This window comes from Tachysurus fulvidraco, chromosome 12, assembly GCF_022655615.1.
Source record: "Tachysurus fulvidraco isolate hzauxx_2018 chromosome 12, HZAU_PFXX_2.0, whole genome shotgun sequence".
Taxonomy (NCBI): domain Eukaryota; kingdom Metazoa; phylum Chordata; class Actinopteri; order Siluriformes; family Bagridae; genus Tachysurus; species Tachysurus fulvidraco.
Window position 1 is genome coordinate 20,681,107 of NC_062529.1, and position 14,097 is coordinate 20,695,203.

The 14,097-nt window shown below is 40.3% G+C and overlaps 1 protein-coding gene across 4 annotated transcripts in view; it reads right to left on the bottom strand.

Moving 5' to 3' along the window:
• Positions 1–296: 296 nt before the first annotated feature.
• Positions 297–14,097, bottom strand: part of shtn1 (shootin 1) — a 37,487-nt gene continuing 23,686 nt past the window's right edge. For 2 of the 4 annotated variants that reach the window (XM_027143063.2, XM_047821889.1), the window contains 9 exons: positions 11,594–11,740; positions 11,290–11,443; positions 10,917–11,043; positions 8,171–8,256; positions 5,175–5,281; positions 4,017–4,067; positions 2,909–3,035; positions 2,673–2,810; positions 2,189–2,388 (listed from right to left, as the gene is read on the bottom strand). In XM_027143063.2, the coding sequence (XP_026998864.2) occupies positions 2,701–2,810; positions 2,909–3,035; positions 4,017–4,067; positions 5,175–5,281; positions 8,171–8,256; positions 10,917–11,043; positions 11,290–11,443; positions 11,594–11,740 (909 nt within the window). In that variant the 3' untranslated portion in view covers positions 2,189–2,388; positions 2,673–2,700. Of the gene's footprint in view, positions 674–2,188; positions 2,389–2,672; positions 2,811–2,908; positions 3,036–4,016; positions 4,068–5,174; positions 5,282–8,170; positions 8,257–10,916; positions 11,044–11,289; positions 11,444–11,593; positions 11,741–14,097 lie in introns of those variants that run through there. The other 2 variants (XM_047821887.1, XM_047821888.1) reach the window with 2 other exon arrangements.

A 14,097-nucleotide genomic window follows, 5' to 3' on the forward strand; every position in this document is an offset into this window, starting at 1 on the left:
ATGTGTATATGGCACATGAAGGACAAATTATATAAACAAACTGACTGGGTGTTAATATTAAATACAATATTAAGTCATTAATAATTACATACACAGAATGGAACAAATGCTGGGTCAGATGCTGAAATGCTGCTCTCTCTGTCTGGGAGTTTCCAGCTCACAGTAACATTTATTTCCATCCACTTCAGAAATATCAGATTAGCATGTGAGCAAATGTGTCGTCTCACCCGATTGTCACTTTTTCAGAGATGAGAAATACCATGTATTTACAAGTGTTTATTATTTTTTTTGATACAATGACATGTCTCGAAAGGTACTTATTCGGTCTTCAGTAAAAAATAAAATGGTCTTGAATAGCGTGTACTTCCATCAATGCAGACACTTTGAATTTCCCCTTGAGAAAGAAACCTATAAGCCTTGCAATCAGCCCACAATCCATTAATACGTAATGAGTGCGAGAGCTCTCTCCTGCTCTGTGCTTGACACCAGGTATGTGCTCTGTTCCTGAAGAGGAGCAGGTCGCTGAAAGCCCTCGTGTTTCTCTCTGCAGAGCCCAAGAACAAAAATTTCACCTCGAGCGATGAAACGTCCGAGATCACGGACACACGGATGTCACCTAAATCGGCTGCTCGCGTGTGACTTGTGAACAAAAGAGGGAAGCCTCAACTGTTTCCTATATGGAGTAAGAAAGAATGTCTGGAAATTTGGAAGTTGTTTGAGAAAGTATTTTATTGTAAGTAAAGTATGGTGTAAAATACGGCTTTGTTTACCCAAAAGAAATCTTATTTTTACACGATTGTCTGCTCGTTAAATTTTCATCAAAGCAAGCATAAAAAAATAATAAATAAAAAATCAAACCTATCAATATATCATAAGAATTTAATAACATTTCTTCAGTAAATATATTCACATAGTAAACACTTGCATGATTTCACAGTTTATATAATGGACAGAAACATTTTTTAAATCAGATTTATAACACAATGCTTGTGCAAATACCAATCATTTGTGTTAAGAGTGTTTAGTTTATTAGGTTTTAGACATATTTTGATTAATCAAAAAAAAAAATATAATACAGAATCGAAGACTTTTGAAAGCTTAACCTGTGAATGTTGAGTCATATGGTAAATAACACTACTTGTGTTTTAAGTTTCTTCAAATTCCTTGTCAGTGTTTATTTTTTCCCCTGAGATTACATTTTTAACCTGAGAGTAACAAGCATGACTTTCTGTATATCTGAAAGAGCCATCTATTGTTCTGTAGAAAGGTAAAACGACTGACAAATAAAAAGGCGATACAACAGCAATGAGAGAGAAAAAAAGGAAAACGTCACAGTTTGACAAGACCGCAACAATCAGGAGAGTTAGAGACACACGAGAAGAAAGATGTCCAGCGCCCTGTAATTACTGATTGGGTGTATAGAGGATTAATAGTGGTCTAGACACAGCCATTCAAAATACACACACTTGGCGAGCGTTCAAGGCTAAGCTCCTGTGCTCGTCTCCAAACTCTCTTCATGCACACAAAACATGTGTGAATAACTTTTGTCTCAACTGGCACCGCGATATAACTCGAGCGTTCTCCGATGTCTGTGGGAAAAACTAGATTTTATTTCACTACTGCTGCACCACCTTAATAATCAACAAATTGCTAAAATGACCTCAAATAAATGAAAAGGAAAAAAAGAGTAAGGAATGTAATATGTCACAGGATTCAAAATGCTTTTGATAAAAGAATCGTTAAATTACGAATAACGTTATTGAATTTATTTTGGACGATGTTACACTGAATTCTATTACTGGTCCAAACCAGAGAAGGCATCTATATGTTTTTTTTTTCTGCATAAAGCCTGTTTTAGAAACGTACCAATATTCGTATTATGAACTTTTCAACCCTACATGAGCAGCAATGGCCACAAAATGAACAGTTGCTTCGTTCTCACGTCCCAGATGTGATAAAATGACAACGGCTTGTTCTTTGCTTAAAGTCTCCTGTTATGCTTTAGTAGAACTACAAACAAACCGTTACAGTTAACAGTGACTTTAGAAAGAAACATTTACACTTAAACACAAGATACTTCATCATGAGGACATCCTGGTGCCTTTTAAACGGTAAAGCATTTACTGTGTGATGATGTCAGACGACCGCTTATTGATTCAAGGTGGACGACCTACATGGAAACATCATGAACAGGTTGAAACTGTTTCTGTTTATTAGTGCAATCAAAAATTTGAAGGCTTTTCCAGCTCCAGTTGGACTGCTTTCCGGATCAAGGTTTCTTCCTTAAGGGTTCCTGATGGTTTGTGGGGTTATGACGACATCTCACGGTTTGTCCCCTCGGTTTAATTCCATAGCCATGCTTGTTTATTTACTGCCATAGCAAGTAAGCTAGATACAGAAAGGATGAGACCAACGAACATTAAAGAATTACAATGTGACAGAAGGTAGAGCTTCAGAAACTGGACTAGGTCTAAACCAGCTTTATGAACAGGATCAGCTCTAAACAATACAAAGGCTGGGTTTCCAGACATTATGGTGGGATTGATAGGTATTAGGACACATGTGTAGAACGTGTAAATAGTGTCTGGACTATTGTCTGGACTGGGGAAAAAAACAGATAGAGCTCTTCTCTAATACACCTGTCTCAGTATACCTGTATAAAATATACTCACAGCTCAGGTTTGTGTAGGTGTTCAGGTGTCAGTGTTGCGTTTTGTCCTTAATGACACTTTTCTCAGCACTGGTGGTGGGAGTTATCTTAACCCGGGTCATATCCAGAACACTGCTGGGAAAGGGTTGAGCTGATACTGCTGGGGAGGGAAAAGGTGAACAGGAGCGTAAATGAGATCGGGAGAAAGTGTTGAAAGCGCTGAGTGTGTGTGTGTGTGTGTGAGAGAGAGAGACTCACTGTTATCGTTTGCAGTCTCCAGCACGCCTCGTCGTTTCATTAGGACTTTCTGGAGCTCAGACTGTGCATCCGGGGAGGAGGGTCTTGCAGGAGGGGAGGGGCAGGGGGAGGGGCGTCTCACAGTGGACTGCATACATTTACACACAGGGAAAGTCGTGTCAGACTCCACCCACATAATAGAGCCCACCCACCCAGATACACACTATTACATTCAGAATCGGAAGACTCTGTGCAAACCTACATGCCGAAACAGAAAAGTCGAGCGGTGAAGATTAAGATTTAAAATGACAGATTTCATCCGAAATCAAGTTGCAAACAAATAAATCTATTCGTTTTATCCTAGTCAAGTTTACAGTGGAGTCGCTTTCTTGATGGGGCAACTTTCACATCTAGGGGCAATTTATCATAGCTGGTCCACACACGGAGTTTGCATGTTCTCCCTGTGCCTCGGAGGTTTCCTCCGGGTACTCCGGTTTCCTCCCCCGGTTCAAAAATCATGCATGGTAGGTTGATTGGCATCTCTGGAAAAATGTCCGTAGTGTGTGTGTGTGTGTGTGAGTGAATGAGAGTGTGTGTGCCCTGTGATGGGTTGGCACTCCGTCCAGGGTGTATCCTGCCTTGATGCCCGATGATGCCTGAGATAGGCACAGGCTCCCTGTGACCCGAGGTAGTTCGGATAAGCGGTAGAGAATGAATGAATGAATGAATGAATGAATGAATGAATGAATGAATGAATGGTCCACACACACTGGCATGTTTCTGGGAGGTGGGAAAAAACCGGAGAACGCGTATAAAACCCACACCAACATGAATTCAGACAAGAACCTGATCTCAGGATTACTTTCAAACTCCTGTTATAATCGAGCCAAGTGTAAGTGTGTAGAATAATCTGGAACTAAAGACGTCTTATCAGAATGGTTTATCCATCAGCTTACTGGCTGTGACCACAAAATAAAATCTATAAGCTTTTACAGTGACTGAATCATGGAATCGTGCCCTTAATGAGAGGGACATAGACGTGGACTGGGGCAATGTTTTTTTTCAACAAAGAATTTTTATTTTTATTTTAAACAATCCAAACAATGTTTTTAAACCAAAATGTATTTACCAAAATCCCTTTAAGTTCCTGAATGGCAGAGCCGGACGGCATACGCTCCCTCTGTTGATAATGAAAAGGAACAACAAATAAACAGTATCGATAGCAATCAGACTGAACGACTATAATCTTAACGTAAACCACTTCTGTTGAGTTATCAATTCTGATTCGTTAAAAGGTGTCGATTCATTTTCTAAGGCGATATTGTTTCTATAGTAACATATATGCATGTGTCATAATCGAAGCCTAGTAATACGATATAATAATAATAATAATAATAATAATAATAACGACATGTACGTCGAACATTTATTAAAAGGAGTCAGAGGTAAAGCTGTAAATTTTCCACCAAGACGCACTGTTTAAAGCTCGAAGTAATAACAAGCACTAATATAAATAAAATGTAACAAAAACAAACAAAAAGCAAGCAAACTGGAGTGGTGCTCAGGTGTTTATTTTTATACCTAAAAATAGTGGTAGCCTAGTGGTTAGGTGTTGGGCTACCAATCGGAAGGTTGTGAGTTCGATTCCTACGTCCACCAAGCTGCTACTGCGGGGCCCCTGAGTAAGGCCCTTAACCCTCACTTGCTCAGTTGTATAAAAATGAGATAAAATGTACAGTAAGTTGCTCTGGATAAGGGTGTCTGCTAAATAGTGTAAATCTATAAAATATCTTTTTTTCATAAATGGAGGTCCAAATACAAATCTCCAGAGTTTGGGACCTAATATTATTACTTGAAGCAGCATCACAAGCCACTTGCTAAATTAAAGAAGGCATTTTTTTATTCACTGGGCAAGGGCTTCGATATTTGATATTTGGAAGAAAAACAAACCAAAAAACCCAAAGAAACATGTAGAGTACTGGCACTGTGACAGAAATGCTAGAGCTTACTGGGTTGTTGGGTTTGGACTGGAATGTCTACAGGGTGTCAAGTTAAAGCAAGCCATTTACTTAAAGTGACTTACATTTTTTATCACATTTTATACAACTGAGGGTTAAGGGCCTTGCTCAGGGGCCCAGCAGTGGCAGCTTGGTGGACCTGGGATTCAGACACACAACCTTCTGATCAGTAACCCAACCACCGAGTTACCACATGAAGACGAATGTTAATAAATACATGACGTCGATAATAAAAAATGAACCTAATTATTTTTCTGTGTGTGTGTTACCTGTTGTGGTCTGGCCTTGTTGACTGTCTGGCCAACTGGCCGCAGCTGAATGCCCTTTTTAATTCTTTCCATCATCTCGGACACAGCCTGTTGTCTAACGTCCTTCTCTAACACACGAAATGAAAAGTATTTGAAGAATAAATGCATTTAAATGCAACATTTCCGCCTCCAAATAAATAGGACGCATGTCTTCATAGTGATCAGACTGAAAATCCCAGAGAAATGAAAAAGGTGATTTCAAATTATTTAACATCCAGTAAATACCAGTCATGACTGCAGTGTGAAGGAGCAGAAATGAAGTTCTTCTATTAAAGCTTCTATTAAAGGTTTAAAAAAAAAAAAGAAAGAAAAAGGGAAAGAAAAACGTCAGGAATTCCCAACAAATCAAATCGGAGAGGAATGTAGCCTTGGTCATGTTTGCTCACATTCAATCGCGCAAATGCAGCTGCTCTGCGTGCGCTGACTTCACATTGTGGTGCAGGTCGATATGTTTTGAACTCGGGCAAAAACAAATGGGAAATTTATTAGCGTTTTTACATCCGTGAATAGAGCACATATTTTAGTGCTTAATGGCAGAACTGGGTGGATTTATGTAAATGTCACGGCCCAAAATTAACCAAGGTCATTTAAAGTGCAAGCGAATTCTCTTAATGTGACTCCTATATATAATAAACAGAAAACTTTCAAAAGCAGAAGGTCAAAAGAAGTTTCTAGGAGTCAAACTTTTTTTGCCGTTTGTTTCTCGGTGCTTTTCGTTTGCTTTAAAGAACACGACTGACACGACTGATGTCGGTGATGGGGTACTGCTTATAGTAATAGCCATATATTTGGTTACAGCACATATCCTTCTGTAAATTTCAGTTTATAGTTATAGCCATATCAAGCATCGCGTTAGTTCAGGCAGGCCACGTCGTCAAGCTGCATCTGCTGATAATCATCTGTTCATGACGCGCACCGATCCTGTTACGACATCCGTATTATCCGACCCTTTAAATTCCCATTCATTGAGCCGCTTTCTAGTGCATCGCTGCTGTTGCGAGTTAAACTCCCTCCTCGAACCCCGACTCCACCCAGCCGATACCTGTTGTTTGTTGTACCAGTTTACGTTATAAATCTTCATCACGTATTAGTTTTTCTCTCTCTCCCTAATTTATTTATTTATTTATTCATTCATTCATTCATCTATTTATTTATTTTCAAAACATGTAAGTGAGCATATTAATACCATGCATGATTAGTGGTTCTGTTATACGGGGGGTCTATTCTATTTTCTAGATGCTGCTCTCCCCGCTCTCCCCGCGCATGCGCATAGACGGGTGCGTGAATTTTTGCCCGGACAGAACCATAATGCAAACACTGACTGTACGCATATCACTTAATAAATGCTCATTTGACAAAGTGCTCCTGACTGAACTATATATTATGTTCATAGCACATACACAGCTGTAAATTACTTCTAAAATACCATTTTATTTAACTTGTTTAATGTAAACACTGTATATCCTGCACTTGCTGCTTCTGCACTCTGGTTAGACCTAAACTGCATTTCGTTGCCTTGTACTTGTACATGTGTAATGCCAATAAAGTTTGATCTAATCTAATCATGATGAAATCTAAATTCAGCAGACACACACACACACAAAAAGTACAGCATTGCAATTAAAGCGAAAGAAAAGAAAAACTGCACTTAAGATCAGGGTGGATTAGTATCTACATCAACACCTGTGTATATTAGTTAGATTATGATCTCAAACCTGGGGGCACGATGGCTTAGTGGTTAGCACATTCGCCACGCCTTGTGTGTGTGGAGTTTGCATGTTCTCCCCGCGCCTCGGGGGTTTCCTCCAGGTACTCCGGGTCCAAAGACATGCATGGTAGGTTGATTGGCATCTCTGGAAAATTGTCCGTAGTGTGTGAGTGTGTGAGTGAATGAGTGTGAGTGTGTGCCCTGTGATGGGTTGGCACTCCGTCCAGGGTGTATCCTGCCTCGATGCCCGATGACGCCTGAGATAGGCACAGGTTCCCCGTGACCCGAGGTAGTTCGGATAAGCGGTAGAAAATGAGTGAGAGTGATCTCAAACCTCACGATTCAGCAAAAACGAATTTAACTCCGTCACGTCAGATCGGTCGGGGATTACAACACGACGCCTTCATAGCTGTAAGAACGCAGGCCTGTTTTTAGGCCCTGCTGACATTTAAAAAGCATTTAATAAGAAGTGAAATCTGACGTGTGCCCGTTGCTTAATGGCTCTATCATTTGGAGTGCACTTTCAGAAAATTGTTATTTTTGGAAGAGGTCTAAAAAGTTGAAGTCACAAAACTCCTACATACTGGATCAGAGGTGTGAAAGAGTGCTTTAAAATGAAAATTAATTTCTTTCACATGCAATACCGGTGAACGCAGGCAAGTTATGAATTTCAGTGGCAGAGCAGTTTAAAAAAGAGAGAGAGAGAGAGAGAGAGAGAGTTGTCATGCTAATTTTGCTCAGGAACTCATTTATAACGTAAAGACATAAAAGTTTCTAGTACAGCAATGTTTCAGGAAGACGAAAGATGGAGGAAGGTTCGGAAAGGGCAGGAAATAGAAATGAGGATTTTTAGAATCTTTTCTTTTAGTTGATGATGTGCAATTCATATTTAAATAAAGGAAGCACAGGACGATGTATTAAAATAAAATAAGTGTCATAAGTGCTTGCTATGGAACAGAAACCTTGCTATGGATTTATGAATAAATCTTTATCCTTTAAATCTAAATCTTCTTTTTATTTTTTATGATTTTTTGTGCCTCGACGAAGTGTAAAAATCTTCAAACAGTTCATGTTTCGTTTTATTTAGACGTTTGTTTTGTTTTCCTGCTGTATTTTTAAGGATGTTTCATTCACACATAACACACATAAATACATAAACGGTGCAGAAACCAGCATCTCTTCAACAGAGACAAGGAGGAAAGTCATGGAAGACGACGCTGTTATTCTCGCTCTCTCACACTAGACTCACCTGGATCTTTCGCTGCTGCGTCTCTCTCTACTAAAGGAATGTCACAATTGGTGCCTTTTTTCTTACGAAGTAATGACATGAGTGAGCTAGAACAGCAAAAAAGAAAAAAACAAAACAATAATTTTAAGAACATTTCTGAACAGCATCTGTTTATTAGGGTCTTTATAATAACTAATAATAAATAAAGGGGTGGTGGGTGGGGCGGGGCACAGTGGATTAGTGGTTAGCACGTTTGCCTCACACCTCCAGGGTTGGGGGTTCGATTTCCGTCTCCGCCTTGTGTGTGTGGAGTTTGCATGTTCTCCCCGTGTCTCGGGGGTTTCCTCCGGGTACTCCGGTTTCCTCCCCGGTCCAAAGACATGCATGGTAGGTTGATTGGCATCTCTGGGAAATTGTCCGTAGTGTGTGTGTGAGTGTGTGAGTGAATGAGAGTGTGTGTGTGCCCTGTGATGGGTTGGCACTCCGTCCAGGGTGTATCCTGCCTCGATGCCCGATGACGCCTGAGATAGGCACAGGCTCCCCGTGACCCGAGTAGTTCTTATAAGCGGTATAAAATGAATGAATGAATGAATGAATGAAACAAAGAGTTGAACATGACAGTACAGACCTGGGCTGAAGATTTTTTAACAAGATTCTATAGATCTATAAGCCTGATGTTTTCATTCTGAACTCGTTTCATTCCAACAACGTTCTGTTCAAACCCAGATCGTTAAGTAAAATCCGATAATAAACGAATAATCATCATCGGTCCGATTGAACCTAATAGTCACCAAATGAAGTTTTCCATCTGCATCAATTTTTTTTAAGGAATAACTGCCTTTAAAAAGCATCCCGATAGATACGGTCTTAACGCATAAACACGTTTAGTTCTGACTAATTCAGATAATACGGTTTTATACTGTTTCTTTCAATTAGTCCATTTCATCTTACATACAAGTCAGATGTCATCCTTGCTGTGTTCTTAATTTAGAAACATCATACTGTCAAAGAAACTGCAAAACCCATTAGCTTTTAAAGTCGGCTTTCAAGCTCAGAATGTTTTTTTTTCCACATTCATGATTAAATTGCTTGATGGTGAGGTTTCACATAAATGACATTAAATAACAGAAAACACTTTTTTTTTAAACCCATAAAGAAAAGCAGATTCTATAAGTCTGTAAATTAGGAACATTCTGTTCAAACCCTAAACAATGTACCTGTTTCCATGGTAAACTCGTATTGTAATGTTATGCATTTGCATACTGCTGCATGATTGGTTCTTATATTTTATGAAAAATAATACTTCAATAATAATAATAATAGTTCAGTCCTAACTTACACATTTCTATTGCGGTTTCCAGCTCATTTTCTCAAAACTCTTTAAAAACCATGTGTTTTTTATTTAAAGAAGGGGAACATGAACTGTTTCTTTCCAGCATGTATATGTATGTATGTGTGTGTGTGTGTGTGTGTGTGTGTGTGTGTGTGTGTGTGTGTGTGTGTGTGTGTGTGTGTGTGTGTGTGTTTTATGCGTGCAATGTCTCCATTCATGTTACAGTGAGCCTGAAGCCAAACCCAGGGGACTCGGGTCACAAGCCATCATAGACAACAATCACACACCCTTCACACACTACAGATATTTTAGAGAAACCAATCAGACTACAGTACATGTCTTTGGGCTAGGGGAGGAAACCGGAGTACCCAGAAGATGCATGGGGAAACCATGCCAACACCAAACACAGGGACTTTTTACACCTGGTCACTTCATGCATTTTCTGTGATCTGATAGCTATCCGATGGTAAAAACACCAGGTCTAAATGCCCTCCGAAACGTTTTCGAGAAGGATATAAATCCGATGGTTCAAACCCCTTCAGGAGGTGGTCTGGGACGCGTTTCAGATGAAACCGGACAGGTGTAATCGCATGTGGTTGTTCAAGCCACATACGTCAGCGCTGTACTCCTCCCAAACGGAAGTACGTCACTCGCAGGTGACTCACGAGTCGTGCATCGCGCCAGAAACAAATAAATGTAAATGCTGTTTTTTGCAGCATAAACGTCGTAACGAGTTTTTTCGTCTTCTTTTTGATCGCATTCTGAAAACCGCATACACCAAAGCGTGTTCCATTTCAATTACCCCGGAAACGAGGTCAAATATATTTGCATTTTGGGCGGGAGTAGAAAGATCGGATCGATATCCGATTCGCCGAGACGCGTTTATGTGGCCTAATGTAAATGGAAGAGTTTTAACAAAATCAGATAGCTATCGGATCAGAGACAACACATGAAGTGACCCGGTGTAAAAAAGCCCACATGGTCGAGACATCTGTAGATACAAAGCAAACACAACACACTAACCCCTAATCCTAACTCGGGTGGTCCTGAGTAATGTAATCACTCTACATTAAAAAGAGTAAAAAAAAAAACAACAACAATATGGGAAAATTCTATCAATACTCAGATGAGATTATGCTATCGTTTCCTATCGTTTTTTTTCTCTTTAGAAGCATCTGATGTCTTACTAATACTTTAGATATTATAGAACATTGCATATGATGTGAAAATTCAATTACTTTCAGAATTATTAATAATTAGATCGTTAGAATTATTCAAACTATTTACTATAAAATATCTCTACAGTAAATGCTATTTTGATATGAAGAATACTAAAATGAGATCAGTATACCATCAGAGTATTGATATTACATCGTCATATTGCCCGGCCCTTTGTGTATACAGATTTTAAAGCACACCGACACACAGTTTTACCTGAGAGGGTTTGCTGAGACTGAAGGTGGTGGAGGAGGAGGTGGAGGAGGAGGAGGAGGAGGAGGAGGGGGAGCTGGGGCAGGTACAGGATTTGACACCTGCTGTAGCTTTTTCTGCAGTTCCTCCACTAAAACACACACACACACACACACACACACACACACACACACACACACACACACACACACACACACACACACACACACACACACTATATTGGCACACCATCTTGTCGTCGATTCTTTTTCTATAACCGCACCATACTTATGCAATTGTCACTACACAAAACTGTTGGTGTGTCTGGTAGTGACTATGTTTGTGTGTGGTGAATGGCGTAAATGTTATGTGATGTGATATGTGTGTGTGTGTGTACCAGTGAAGCGGAGGTCCTTGGCCTCAGTCTCAGCTCTGGAACTTTTCTCCATAAAATCTTTTCGCTCTTCCTCCAGTACAGCTGTCTTCCTCTCCAGTGCAGCCAACTGCTTTCGCAACTCAGAGCCGCGCAGTTCATCCTCCAAACGCTTCAGCTGGAGGCACATAACATAAAAACATGCACACACAAACACACAGACTCTGCTGAAGGTTTTCCATTTCGTTTAACTTTAAGAAACATGTAGAAATATATGTCTGCATGTTTATAATATGAAGTGTGTGTGTGTGTGTGTGTGTGTGTGTACCTGTTGTTGGTGCTCCAACTGCTGTGTTTCCATAGTGTGTGTGAGTTCAGCGATCTCTTTGAGAGCTTTGTCCAGAGCTTCAGAAGGTGACACACTCTGCATCAAGGCCTGACTCTGTCTCTTGAGCTTCTTCTTCTCCACCAACATCTACACACGCACACACCCGCACACACACACACACACACACACCCGCCCACACACACACCCGCACACACATGCACGCACACGCGCACACACACGCACGCTCACACACAAGCACACACAAGCCCACACACACACACACACACACACACACAAGCACACACACACACAAGCCCACACACACACACACGCACACACAAGCCCACACACACACGCACACACACATGCACACACGCACACACACATGCTTCTGGTTTCTGACTGGCTATATATTGAGGAACATGTAAATTAAATCAAAGTTATACTATAACATCATACTATATACTCATGCTCTAATGTTTCTATGACAACCAGCATGAATTATAGCTTAGTCTAATCCAAATATCAAGTAACATTGTGCTGCTACCTTAAATATAAAATTACTAACACAGCAAAAGTTTATTCGTGTGTCCTGTTGGACATCTATAAACACTGTCGAGTGTTACACTCTGGGTGTTAATTCAATGCGGGGGATTTTGCTGCCTAACAAGAACAGTATAATGTTACCCTATAAGAGGAACTGACAGAAGTCCTTTTCCAGAGCAACTTTTATTAATCTCATTTTATAAACTGTATTTGAGGGTTGAGCTACATCATCCAGTCAACATGGACCAAGAAGGTTTCTAACATCTTGAGGAATCCATGTCACAAAGAATTGAGGTTGTTATGAGAGCAAAGTGATGCCCTATTCATTATTAGGACAGATTTCCCTAATACATTTACATTTCTTATCCAGAGTGACTTATTTTTTTTATTTCAATTTATACAACAGAGGGTTAAGGGCCTTGCTCAGGGGCCCAGCAGTGGCAGCTTGGTGGACCTGGGATTCAAACTCATGACCATCCAATCAGTAGTCCAATGCTGTAACCACTAAGCTATCACATCCCAAATAAACTGTAATAACATGCACAGTGTGTATAAACTTCTTAAAGTTAGTGGGATGTGGTAGCTTAGTGGTTAAGGTGTTGGCCTACCATTCAAAAGGTTGTGAGTTTGAATCCCAGGTCCACCAAACTGCCACTGTTGGACCCATTAGCAAGGCCCGTATAAGGGAGTATAGACTCCGTATAAGGGAGTACAGACTCCGTATAAGGGAGTACAGACTCCGTATAAGGGAGTATAGACTCCGTATAAGGGAGTACAGACTCGTATAAGGGAGTACAGACTCGTATAAGGGAGTATAGACTCCATAAAAGGGAGTATAGACTCGTATAAGGGAGTACAGACTCGTATAAGGGAGTACAGACTCGTATAAGGGAGTATAGACTCGTATAAGGGAGTACAGACTCCGTATAAGGGAGTACAGACTCCGTATAAGGGAGTAGAGACTCCGTATAAGGGAGTATAGACTCGTATAAGGGAGTACAGACTCCGTATAAGGGAGTACAGACTCCGTATATGGGAGTACAGACTCCGTATAAGGGAGTATAGACTCCGTATAAGGGAGTAGAGACTCCGTATAAGGGAGTATAGACTCGTATAAGGGAGTACAGACTCCGTATAAGGGAGTAGAGACTCCGTATAAGGGAGTACAGACTCCGTATAAGGGAGTACAGACTCCGTATAAGGGAGTACAGACTCCGTATAAGGGAGTAGAGACTCCGTATAAGGGAGTATAGACTCGTATAAGGGAGTACAGACTCCGTATATGGGAGTACAGACTCCGTATATGGGAGTACAGACTCCGTATAAGGGAGTACAGACTCCGTATAAGGGCGTCTTCAAAAATGCCATAAATGTAAAGTTGAGGCGTCAAATCAAAAACAGTTTTGCTAAATAGTTTACAAATATTTTATAGTGACATTAGTGGTTTGACTAAAGTGGTTTGACTTTAGATCACGACCTTCCAATCAAATAGTCCTAGATCTTAAGCACTGAGCTACCACTGCCCACAATTCATAATGCAGAATATTTTTTTCCTCCCATTTCCCCCAGAATTGGGTCATCCTGTGATTGACAGGGGCAAGAACTTATGACGTCTCTCCCACCCAAAGATCACTGCCCTGTTGTACTCTCAGCCATAGATAGCATCAGGATTTGAACTCGTAATCTTTGGACGTTAATCGGAAGACGTTTCTGTTGTGAAAGTTTCTTCTGGAGCCTGTGATCATTTTTTTTTTAAGCTTTAGCAAGTATCCATATTTGATCTAAAAGAATGTTTGTACGCATTTCGTCTATACACCGACCACAAGAAGTTAATTAGGTATCTATTGTTAATGTCTAGTGAGCAAGATGACTCAGAGGCTACACGACATTCCTGACTGTGAGCAAGACATTAACGTGAGCGGATTAAAAAGCGCAAACGGGTTCGGTTCAATGAAAGG